Source organism: Hylobates moloch, unplaced genomic scaffold, assembly GCF_009828535.3.
Source record: "Hylobates moloch isolate HMO894 unplaced genomic scaffold, HMol_V3 SCAFFOLD_4, whole genome shotgun sequence".
In the NCBI taxonomy this organism is placed as follows: Eukaryota; Metazoa; Chordata; class Mammalia; order Primates; family Hylobatidae; genus Hylobates; species Hylobates moloch.
The window spans coordinates 47866369-47879469 of record NW_026652279.1 but is presented as its reverse complement, the minus strand read 5'-3'; the positions used below and the strand labels follow the sequence as shown (position 1 = coordinate 47879469).

Here is a 13101-nt window from a genome sequence, read left to right as displayed (position 1 = left end):
CTTGAATAGCTTTGTTTTAGATAACTAACTGGATATTTTTGACTTTTTGAAATATTATCTGATAATAATATCTGATGATAATATCTGAATTTTCATCATCTGCTCTTGTGGAATCCTGATAATCTGGGCACAGCAGATTGGGAACTAGTGGTCTAAAGTGCAGACATTTTGTTCTTAATATCTTTGAAGGTCTATGAAATGTAATGAAGGTCATCTAGTATAACATAACAAACAAAGATGCCATAGTTACTAGACAGAGAAGAAAAAAGGAAGAAGAAAAAGGAAGTGGTATTTGTTGTAGGGAACATTGGGGAGGAATTCAAGGCATCTGTATTTTGGCCCCATCAAGTCTATATTTATCTCTACTATTTCTCAACTTAAAATTTTTACTTCGGTTAGGCTGATAGACTACTGACTTCAAAACAAATGTTACTTATGCTCATGTATTTATTCTGTATTTTTAGTTGGTTTCCGTCTCTTCAACTTTTCCCATTTCTCCATTCCTCTATATTCTTCCTTTAGTTCAGCTGAAAACACTCTCCAATGTGAAGCTTTATCTGATCACACTAATCCACAGTCCTATTTCCTTCCTTTAGACTTTCATATCATGTTGACTCTACCAGTACTTTAGTGCATGATCATATTATATCTTGTCATATAACTTAAGAACATCCCATGTCTCTTCAACTATATTATAAGTTGTTTGAGGGCCAGGAGCTTAACTTCTACATTATGTTTTTATGTTTATTCTCCTTAGCATCTAGTGCAGTAATGCACATTTGTTAGGTACTAAATAAATATCCGTTGAATGAATGAGAGAGATTATCTTACTAACAATTGCTTCAAGTGTTATGCTACTTCCTTACACCTTGCTTAAGCATGTAATTAACTATCTGTAATGTTTTTAGACATCAGACCATTGGTTATCATAATATTGTTATTTAATTTTATTTTTCAACTGGAGGCCATTATCCTAAATCATAATAATACTGTTTTTGTTTTGCTAGGTAATGTGTGAGTTTGTTGTATTTGATGATTTCAAAATGGATATGCTGCCTACAAAGAAAGAACAAGCTGGACTTTATTAAAGATAAATCGAAGGAAATATTCTGAAGTCCAGACTGTTGCCTTTTATATATTAGGAAAATTAATTTAAAATTTATTGATATATAAGATTTTAAAGTGGTTAAAATATTCAGATACATTATGGATTAAGAGGACAGGTTCTGAGCTGACAGGACTGAACGGTGATTCAGTGGTCATGGTAGACTGGTTAGAATGCAGAACTAAACTGAAGATCAGAGGCTAGGCACCGTGGCTCACATCTATAATACCAGCATTTTGGGAGGCCGAGGAGGGTGGATCACTTGAGGTCAGGAGTTCCAGACCAGCCTGGCCAACATGGTGAAACCCCATCTCTACTAAAAATACAAAAATTAACTGGGTGTGGTGGTGCACACCTGTAATCCCAACCACTCGGGAGGCTGAGGTAGGAGAATCGCTTGAACCTGGGAGGTGAAGGTTGCAGTGAGCTGAGATCGCACCACTGCACTCCAGCCTGGGTGGCACAGTGAGACTCCGTCTCAAAAACAAGCAAACAAACTGCAGATCAGTAATTACCAGAAAGCATGAACAAATTATTATTATTATTATTAGTTTGAGATGGAGTCTTGCTCTGTCACCCAGGCTGGAGTGCAGTGGCACAATCTTGGCTCACTGCAACCTCCGCCTACCAGGTTCAATCGATTCTCCTGCCTCAGCCTCCTGAGTAGCTGGGACTATAAGTGTGCACCACCACGCCCAGCCAATTTTTGTATATATTTTTTTTTTTTAGTGGAGACCAGGTTTCACCATGTTGGCCAGGATGGTCTCGATCTCTTGACCTCGTGATCTGCCCTCCTCAGCCTCCCAAAGTGCTGGGATTACAGGCGTGAGCCACTGTGCCTGGCCTGAACAAATTATTTTACAGAAAGAAAATTTAAAACATTTTTAACCTCCCATTTACAGTAGTTATTATAATATGTACTTTAAAATCATTTTATCTATTCCTTTTGTGAACTCTGTCAGATAGCTTTTATTAACCCATTTTTCTAGGTATGGAAAATGGAGGTACAGAAAGGTCAAATAACTACCAAAGCCACATATCTAGTCTTTGCACAACAGGTCATTTTGACTTCAAAACTCATGTTTTGAATCACTGTGATATTATATTTTATATTTTCCAATGCTCAGTGTAATTTTTCTGTCATTTTAGAGCCTGACTAGACAAGAATTCTGGCAACTGCTCCAGCAGAACTATGGCACTGAGCTAGGTTTAAATGCTGAGGAGATGGAAAACTTGTCACTGTCGATTGAGAATGTGCAGCCAAGGTACAGCAAAATGTTTTGAAATGTCAAAGTTTATCGATTATTAATCAAAGCAGAATTATTTTACATTAGACTAATTCTGAATTTCTAGTAATTTATCTTTGGCTGCCATTTGCCCCTCTGTTCTCTGTGGTGGAATGGGGTGAAAGGTGGGGACAGAGAATAGTTTGCTAAATAGGTAAAGCACATATGAGATATATAAGGAAATGTTAGCTATGTCACTTAGGGTATACTTATAAAAGTCTGGTTTTAGTAAGCCTGTTTATTAAGGATCTGGAGAAGTACCTAGTGAAATCTCTGAGTTTATAGATGACAGCAAAGTAAATTATACGGTAGGTGTTTTGAAGGATACAATAATATGATTTTTCCTCAGGAATTCCCTAACATAGTGCTTAGCATGTTGTTGGCACTCCATAAATATTGAATACATTAATGGAAGGAGCATATAGCCTATGGTGGAATGCAAATAATTGTAGTACAAGGTAGGTAATGGTAAGAGCCATAACAGAGTAACAGATAATGTGATAAAGAAATTAAGAGTACAGAGGGACTATTTTTGACTGATGAGGATTCATTTAGGAGAGTGGACATTTTTATTAACCTCTACAAGTAAAAGTGCATTATGTCTAATGGAAATTGAGGCTGTTAGCAATAAAAACAATTAAGGAGAATACATTAAAATTCTATAGCAAACATTATGCTGAGTGAAAAAAGCCAGTCACAAAAGGCCATATATTGTGTGATTCCATGTATGTGAAGTGGAGTCTAGAATTGGTAAATTTATAGAGACAGAAAGTAGATGGTAGTTGCCAGGAGCTGATAGGAAGGGAGAATGGGGAGTGACTGCAAGCGGGGACAGCGTTTCTTTGTTGGGGTGATGACAATGTTCTACAATTAGTTAGTGGTGATGGTTGCCCAACTCTGTAACCCACTGAATTGTACACTTTACATGAAATGAATTTTGTGGTATGTGGATTATATCTTAAAAGCTGTTATTTAGAAATTCTATAGCAAATCTTAAAATGGAAATATTTTGAAAGTCTCAATGTATGTGCAGAAATTTTACTCATCTAGGTAATCTACTTATGCTGATCCAATTTATATCTTTTCAGCTTAGCATCAATATTTTATAGGCTTTTTTACATGGTTGCACATGTATATTTTATTAGCTTTCTGTAAAGTTAAAAATTTCCATTGTATTGCTTTCCTTGAGAAGTTTAGTAGCCTCTTGCCAGCTCTGGATTTGGATAGAAAAGCAATTACTCTAATGCAAAGAGCCTTGGATTATGGTAAACAGGATCTGGATCTTAGTTAGGGTCACCAAACAGCCCAGCAACCTCAGGCTAATCTTTTCATTTTTTTCATTCTCAGTTTGCTCGGCTATGAAATGAGACAGCTGAACTAGATTATCTTTCAGGTCCTTGCCAACTTGAAAAGTTTCTAGTCTTTGAGGAAAGAAAGAATATTTTTGACTAGCTGCTGTTTTCTTCTTCTGGTGATTGAATGCTTTCTTTTTTTTTTTTTTTTTTTTTTTTTTTTTTTTTGAGATGGAGTCTCACTCTGTCACCCAGGCTGGAGCGCAGTGGTGCGATCTTGGCTCACTGCAACCTCCACCTCCTGGGTTCAAGCGATTCTCCTGCCTCAGCCTCCTGAGTAGCTGGGATTATGGTGCCCACCACCATGCCTGGCTACGTTTTATATTTTCAGTAGAGATGGGGTTTTGCCGTGTTCATGAGGCTGGTCTTGAACTCCTGACCTTAAGTGATCCCACCTGCCTCGGCCTCCCAAAGTGCTGGGATTACAGGTGTCAGCCACTGCGCCTGGCCTGAATGCTTTCTTTTTTTCTTTTCTTTTCTTTCTTTTCTTTTCTTTTTTTTTTTTGGAGATGGAGTCTCACTCTGTCACCAGGCTGGAGTGCGGTGGCGTGATCTTGGCTCACTGCAACCTCTGCCTCCCGGGTTCAAGCGAGTCTCCTGCCTCAGCCTCTCAAGTAGCTGAGACTTCAGGTGTGCGCCACCATGCCCAGCTAATTTTTGCATTTTTTTTTTTTTTTAGCCCAGATGGCATTTCACCATGTTGGCCAGGATGGTCTTGATCCCTTGACCTCGTGATCAGCCCGCCTTGGCCTCCCAAAGTGTTGGGATTACAGGCGTGAACAATCATGCCCGGCCTGCCTGAATGCTTTCTAAGAAAGTGTATGGCAGGATCCTCATTCTCTCTTCTACTTCTTTTCCTGTTCTTCAGTCTCTGAAAGAAGCATATCTGTTTCAAACCTTTATTTCCTCAGTTCTTCCATCTTCTTCCTCTTTATTTGCAATCTCTCCTTCCTTCTTCCTCCTCCTTTCCTCTCTATTTTTCCACATCTCACCTCCATCCTGTTGAGCACTGGAAATTAGATCAGTTGTGCTCCTGTTGTATTTAATAGGTTTTCCTTTCTTTTTGCTCCTTGAGAAAGGGAAAGCAGATCCCAGGACATTTATTATAGTCTTGGCCATATGATCATTTGACAGCTGTTTCTTAAACCTTGTTCTTAGGGCTGGGAAGAGTGAGGAGGCAGGAGTGGCCAATGGGCTTAGGCTCAGACATCTTGAGCGTCCGCTTCTGGGAGGGCTTCGCCATTTCAGCTGAGACTGAGTCAGAAGGAAGGAGATACAAAACTGCCTTCTTGTGCAGTCTAGTATCTAACTCAAACATCTACTCTGTACCTGTCCAAGCTTTGTGGTTGTACACAAATGAAATTTAAAGGAGCAATTTTCATTTGATTAGTTACTGTTACGGCCATTTGTACTTTGTTAATTTTTTAATGTTTTTGAGATTTATAGAATCTCATGTGAGTGTATCTTGTTTTCAGAAATGATATCAACTTGCATGTAATTTAAGAAGATAGCCTTGTTATAAGTAAACATTTATTTGTTATATTACAGTAATCCATTTATTATCAAACTGTATCATAGGAAATGACCTCAATAAGGAGACCAAATCATTTATTTGTGTGGAGGTGACCTTATATTTCTATAATGATGTGTTTCTTACAGAAGTCCAGGAAGAAGCAGCTTGGATGACTCTGGGGAGAGAGATGAAAAATTATCCAAGTCAATCAGTTTTACCAGTGAATCAATTAGTCGGGTTTCAGAAACAGAGTCATTCGATGGAAATTCATCAAAACGAGTTAGTATATGATATCCCTTTTAAAATATATCTGGTACTGTCATGTCCTAATCAGAATACAAGATAAATAAGGATACAGTATACAAAATGTTAAAAATAAGATATCAGGCTCCTACCTTATTTTAGGAAAAAGGTTTAAAGTCTGTTAAGTAGCAGAGATTATGTTGGAAAATATGTGGTTTTGTTCAGAGCTATATAAAAAGCAGAGCTACCAAGCAGTTTTACCTGGGCATCAGTCTGTAGGGGGATAAATATCATTAAAAGAATAATAAGATGGAGAAATTTGTAAGTAGCAGAATTTTCCCCAGGGTAAGTACTGTGTGTGCTGCAAAGAATCTCTTTTCTTTTTTTTTTCTTTCTTTCACAGAAGGGAACAGCATGGAGAAAGAGTCTGTTTTGAAGGGAGAGATGAGCCCCTGAGCAGCATGCTTGAGGAACAATAGCTGCTTTTTAAGCTTTTTAAGCAGGCAGGTCCAGTTAACTACTAGGCATTATACTCAGTTACTTAGTTTCTTCCTTTATTTTCTCAAGTATCATTGTAAGCACATCAGTTTTTTGTTTTTAGTTTTTTGGTTTTTTTCGAGACGAGTCTTGCCCTGTTGCCCAGGCTGGAGTGCAATGGCATGATCTCGGCTCACTGTAATCCAATTGCTTGAATTGGGTTCAAGCAATTCTCCTGCCTCAGCCTCCCAAGTAGCTGAGATTACACGCACGTGCCACCACGCCTGGGTAATTTTTTGTATCTTTCGTAGAGATGGGGTTTCATCATGTTGGCTAGGCTGGTCTCGAATCCCTGACCTCATGATCCACCCGCCTTGGCCTCTCAAAGTGCTGGGATCACAGCCATGAGCCACCATGCCCGGCCAACACTTCAGTTTTTTATTCCAATGTGCTTCAATCACTTGCAGTCATTATTTGATTCTCAGTTTGCTCCCTCTGCCAATGGGAGCCCCTTCAAGTTGGTTCCTTTGGCCTTTTGAAATGACAAGTATCTTAATGATGTCTTTTCTTTCTGGCGCAACAATATCTTCTAAGCACATTTTGTATGTTTTCTGCCCCAGACCATTTTCTTAATGAGCCATAGATTTTCTTAGTGAAGAATGGTATTTAGAGACCATATTCTGAGTACGAGGAGTGCTCCTACTGCAGAGCTTTTGTTCTGCTGATTGGGGATGCATGTTTGGGGGCAGAGCTGAATTCCTTTATTTAGAGCAGGGCTTTGGCTTCACATCTTACATCTGCCACTTGCTAACTGTATAAGTTAATTACTTAACCTTTTCTCAACTGTAAAGTGAGGATTATACTTTATAAGGTCTTTTTTAATAAGAGTTAAATGAATTAGTATATATGAAAATGCAGTCATGCTCTGTATAATGTTTTGGTCAGTGATGGACTGCATATGTGGTGGTGGTCTCATAACTTTTTTTTTTTTGATACAGAGTTTTGCTCTTGTTGCCCAGGCTGGAGTGCAGTGGTATGATCTCAGCTCACTGCAGCCTCCGCCTCCCGGGTTCAAGCAATTCTCCTGGCTCAGCCTCCTGAGTAGCTGGGATTACAGGCCTCTGTCACTGTGCCTGGCTAATTTTTAATATTTTTAGTAGAGATGGGGTTTCCCATGTTGGCCAGGCTGGTCTTGAACGCCTAACCTCAGGTGATCCACCTGCCTAAGCCTCCCAAAGTGCTGGGATTACAAGTGTGAGCCACTGCGACCAGCCAGTCTCATAACATTTTAAGGGAGCTGAAAAATTCTTTTGCCTAGTGAGGTACCATCATAACATGGTAATGCAATACGTTGCTCACATATTTGTGGTGATGCTGGTGTAAACAAACCTGTGCTGCCAGGCCTATAAAGGTATAGCACATACAATTATATAAGTACATAATACTTCATAATAAAATAATAAATCATTATTTTAGAGTATGGTCTTTCTACTTCTATATACAAAAAAAGAGTTAGCTTTGAAACAGCCTCAGCCAGGTCCTTCAGGCTGAATTCCAGAAGAAAATATTGTTATCATAGGAGATGACAGCTCCATGCATGTTATTCTCGCTGAAGACCTTCTAGTGGTACAAAATGTGAAGGTGGAAGCAGTGATATTCATGATCCTGATCCTGTGTAGGCCTAGGCTAACGTGTTTGTGTCTTAATTTTTAACAAAAAAAGTATAAAAATAACAAAATAAGAAAAAATTAAAAATAGAAAAAAGCTTTTAGAATAAGTATATAAAGAGAAAATATTTTTGTACAGCTGTCCAGTGTGTTTGTGGTTTAACCTAAGTATTTTTACAAGAGTCAAAAAGTTTTAAAAAATTTCAAAGTTCATAAAATAAAAATGTTACAGTAAGCTAAGCTTAATTTATTATTGAAAAAACAAATTTTTTTTGTAAATCTATTGTAGCCTAAGTGTACAATGTTTATAAAGTCTGCAGTAGGGTTCAGTAATGTCCCAGGCCTTCACATTCACTCACTACTCACTCACTGACTCACCCAGAACAACAGAACTCAGTCCTGTAAGCTCCATTCATGGTACAAACAGGTGTACCATTTTCTAAATCTTTTGTACCATGTTTTTACTGTACTTTTGCTATGTTTACATATGTTTAGATACACAAGTACTTCCCACTGTGTTACACTGCCTACAGTATTCAGTAGAGTAACATGCTGTCCAGGTTTATAGACCAGGAGCAATAAGCTATACCATATAGCCTAGGTGTGTAGTAAGCTATACCATCTAAATTTGTTAAGTACACTCTATGACATTGGCACAACAGTAAAATCACCTAATGATACATTTCTCATAATATATCCCTGTCATCAAAGCAATGTATGACTGTACTGAGAATAGTTCCTAGCACACATTAAGTATCCAATAACCATAAGCTGTTATAATTGAAGGTGAATCTGCCTGTGATCAGTAATGATCCTTTTCCAGCCTCCTCCAAGGAACTTCCAGTATCTCCTCTGAGTAAATGTTGGGAAAACACTGAATGAAAAGATATTTATGTGGAAGGCCAGCATGTTATCAACTTGTTTTTACCAGTCATGCATCTACCTTAGCCTGGTTTTGTGTTTTGGGTTTTTTGCAAAACTTATTCATCTAGAGACCCTTAGTGACTTACTACTGGTGCAAGGGAAGTGAATAACTTAATGCTTTAAGATCGATCATACATTCATTGGTGTTCAGTATAGATGTTTTCAGGTTACGGAATACAAGTAGTATAGAAGTTTAGCCCTTTTTTTTTCTGTTTGCATTCAAGAGCCATATGATGAGATTCTCAGATATCTACAAGTATCGTATGTCACTTGCTTTGCCTCATTTTCACTTCTAACAAAGTTGGAAATAACAAAAAGTCAAAAATAACTTTTTTCCAAGAAAATATGTTTTTTAAGTTATAGAATTAATACTCTTTGTAAAACTTCATGAAATACAGTAGAGTATACAAAGAAATAAAAGTCATCCAGATACCAACCACTGAAAGATAGTGACTCTTACTTTTCCTATAAATATCTGTCTGTATTCTTTATAGTAGGAAATATAACTTAATTTGCAACAAGAGGAGAAGTGTAAGTATGGAGCTGTAGAGAAATGTACTCTACTTAGCATCTGTTAAGGGGTCCCTGGTTTAGCTAAATAGGCACGTTGCTGTGTAGTGTGGAACTCCCAAATAAATCAAGTCTTGATTTTAGCAATAATCTCTGCTTGAAGAATCAATCTTCTGACTAGGGTAATATAATCCTTTAATAAATTGTGTCCTGGGTCCCAGTTGTTATTCTGCTATCTGGGTGGCCAATGGAAACCTGTATCCTCCCTGGAGCTGATTCTGCTACTTAGTGCTTCTCAAGGATCTCATGGGACAGGAAGTAAAGTGCTCTCTTTCATCTGTGTACATACAGAAAATGCAAGAAAATATTCTGCTGTATAGCTTATATAGACTTTTTGTACTATTCCACTAAGTCTGATTATAATACAGTACTATTTTACTTGAATACTAACATAGCAATAGCATCATACTTTAATGCCTAACATTAAATTTATTGTAGAGATGACATCTTCTTTATTAAACCATCCCAGAAAGTATAGATAGCATCATATATTAAATACATTTTAATGCCTAATCTCCTAGTCCCTTTGCAGCAAAGCCAATTGTGTTTTTTTGAGTTTGCTATGAAATTAATTTGTTTTAATCTTCTCTCTCCCACTGTACTCATATGTGACTTTTATCTCTCCATTTTCTTTCCATTTCCCCGTTAGGTCTTGAGAGATAGGTGAGTTTTCTTCCTTGAGATGATGGGGCAGGCACTGGCTGGGGAAGCTAACTGGGTTTGGTTCTTCTCCCTTGTCTACCCTGAAGAATGGATTGTTCTATTATTTTTGTCCTTTGTCCCCTTTCCCTTCTCCATAAGTGATTTACATGATCTGTGAAGCTCTTTTTATATGATGTTTTTCATAAACTTGTTTATTATTGTGTAGGATGACTTTAGAATGTTATATTTACTCATATTTTGTGGACCGACATTTAATAGCACTGGAAATGTGATGCAAGAATAACAAACAAAATGCTGTAAATATTCTTCAGAGCGCAATATTTCTAAGTATCTTTAATATTAAAGTTCTCACTGCAAAATCTAAGCTAAATCTGTGTTTTATTTTGAAACTGGATTGTTTACCTTTTAGGGATTCGGCAAAGAGGAGTCCCAAAATGAGAAACAGACCAAAAAGAGTCTCTTACCAACTTTGGAAAAGAAGTTAACTAGAGTGCCATCAAAGTCACTGGACTTGAATAAAAATGAGTATCTTTCTCTGGACAAAAGCAGCACTTCAGATTCCGTTGATGAAGGTAAATAATTTCTTATGAATTTTATTAAAATTTCAGTTATGTCTTTTTATGTTTATCTTTGTAATAGGGGTGTGCAGATTGAGAATTTAGTTTCATTAGACACAGTCTCACCCTATAAAGAACCAAAACAAGAATGGGAGCTTATAGAAAATAGGAGAAAGAGGCTGTTAAATCTAACATATCCCACTGTCTTCAGAAGCCTGGAATCTGAAAAGCTTCTTTGCATTTAGCTTCTAAATGTGGTGTTAATAAAAATCTGTATGTCCATTCTATATAGCAGGCAGTGTAATATGCTCACACGTCATAGGTAGAGTGACATATTATTTCATTTAGGCTACCCCTCATTTTCCTGGTAGGGAAAATAAGACCTACAGGAGCTAAATCTAAAATCACACAGCTAGTTAACTATGCAGAACTTGAGTTAATGACCAGGTGACTCCGTCCAGTTTTCTTTTTACTTTACTTCAATACTGCCCAAGTTATTTTCTCTTTTCCTCCTTTTAAAAAAAAGACACCTTAGCAAGGTTTTTCTAAACTTGTTTTGTATATAATTATGAAAGCAAGTAGTTATGGCAGGGATGCATTCTCACATGAATATTAATTTAAATTATTGGGTAGCCTCCAAAAGGAAATAAAGAAGATTCTCAAAAATTCTGGAAAGGAAATCTTTCTCTCTGTAAATGATTTTTTTAAAAGTGTACTTATCAATGTTACTCAGAACAATACTCAGATTTCTTTGTGTGAAGATGCAAGCTTTTGACTGTGGTTATATTTTAGCATAATGAGCTGAGTTTTTGAAAGCAAGAGCGTGGAAAGTTCATCATAATTGTTCCTGACTTTGATTTGTTTTTACTGTAGTCAATTTCCATTTAATTTTAAAAATTTCCATTTGACTTTAATTCACTTTCAGAGGAACATTCTATATTTGAAATTTATTACAAAGATAAATGATAATAATATTCCATATGGCATTAAAAAAAACTTATTTGGCTGGGCACAGTGGCTCACGCCTGTAATCCCAGCACTTTGGGAGGCCGAGGCGGGTGGATCACACGGTCAGGAGTTCAAGACCAGTCTGGTCAACGTAGTGAAACCCTGTCTCTACTAAAAATACAAAAAATTAGCCGAGTGTGGTGGTGTGTGCCTGTAATCCCAGCTACTCGGGAGGCTGAGGCAGGAGAATCTCATGAACCCAGGAGGCAGAGGTTGCAGTGAGCCGAGATCGTGCCACTGCACTCCAGCCTGGGTGACAGTGCAAGACTCCATCTCAAAAAACAAAACAAAACAGAAAACTTACTTGGTTTTAGAGGGCCAACAGCGATTAAGCTTAATCCTAATATAATGATAAAGAGAATCATGACCCAAAGGCCTTCTGAATTTCAAGAGTATTATATTCTAGATGTTTTTCACATTTTGTATTGTAATCCATTTTGTTTTGTATTGTAATCCACGTGTACATGGGATCTAGAGTGGGCTCAACAAATAGCAGTCCTTCTTGACCACCCTGGTGGTAACAAAACTGGGAAAGAAAATGAAGAGCAAGTCAGATAGAGGCCAAAATATCACCTTTTATACTAATAGTAACAAAGTTAGCGGATGTGGGTATGTGTGAAAGATAAGTGGGCTGCTGATGGAGCTGAAGAATGAGGTAGACTTACCTATCAATCACAGGCAATGTTCAACCTCCTCCCCAACTGGAGGGATGATCCCCCCTGGAGGAGAACCAGCTTCTGTGGGCACCTAGATCCAGAGAGAAGGACAGAGGTGTGCCAAGCATACCCAGCATACTCCTTCCACATTTTCTAACTGTATTAGTAGCTCAGGCTGCCATAACAAAATACTACAGGTTGGGTAGCTTAAACAACAGAAATTTATTTCATATAATTCTGGAGGATAGAAACCCCAGATCAAGGTTTGGCAGAGTTGGTTTCTGGTGAGGGCTGTCTTCCTGGCTTGCCACCTTCTCACTGTGTCCGCACATAGCCTTTCCTTAGCACATGCTCATGGATAGAGGAGCAAAGTGTGAGGGAGGAGCAGAGCAGGGAACAACAGAGACACACACACACACACACACACACACACACACACACGAGAGCGAGAGAGAGAGAGAGAGAGCATACATGAGCAAACTCTCTGGTATTTTTTTTTTTTCTTTTTGAGACAGAGTCTGGCTCCGTCGCCCAGGCTGGAGTGCAGTGGTGTGATCTTGGCTCACTGCAATCTCTGCCTCCCGGGTTCAAGCAATTCTTGTGCCTCAGCCTCTGGAACACCTGGAGTAGCTGGGATTACAAACATGCACCACCACGCCCAGCTAATTTTTTGTAATTTTAGTAAACGGGGTTTCCTCATATTGGCCAGGGTGGTCTTGAACTCCTGGCCTCAACTGATCCTTTAGCCTCGGCCTCCCAGAGTGTTCGGTGTCTCTTCTTATAAGGACACTAATTCTACCAGATCTGGGACCCACCTTATTTAACTTAATTCTTTCTTTTTCTTTCCTTCCTTCCTTCCTTCCTTCCTTCCTTCCTCTCTCTCTTTCTTTCTTTCTTTCTTTTCTTTCTCTTTCCCTTCCTTCCTTCCTTCCTTCCTCCTTCCTTCCTTCCTTCCTTCCTTCCTTCCTAACTTACTTCCCTCCCTCTCTCCCTCCCTTCCTTCCTTCCCTCCCTTCCTTCCCTCCCTCCCTCCACTCCCTCCCTTCCTTCCCTCCCTCCCTCCCCTCCCTCCCTTCCTTC

The 13101-nt window shown here is 38.4% G+C and overlaps 1 protein-coding gene across 3 annotated transcripts in view; it reads left to right on the top strand.

Moving 5' to 3' along the window:
• GRAMD1C (GRAM domain containing 1C) overlaps positions 1-13101 on the top strand; it is a 113987-nt gene that overhangs the window by 65356 nt on the left and 35530 nt on the right. For all 3 annotated transcript variants that reach the window (XM_032150143.2, XM_058437490.1, XM_058437491.1), the window contains 3 exons: positions 2255-2370; positions 5403-5535; positions 10210-10372. In XM_032150143.2, the coding sequence (XP_032006034.1) occupies positions 2255-2370; positions 5403-5535; positions 10210-10372 (412 nt within the window). The remainder of the gene's footprint in view (positions 1-2254; positions 2371-5402; positions 5536-10209; positions 10373-13101) is intronic.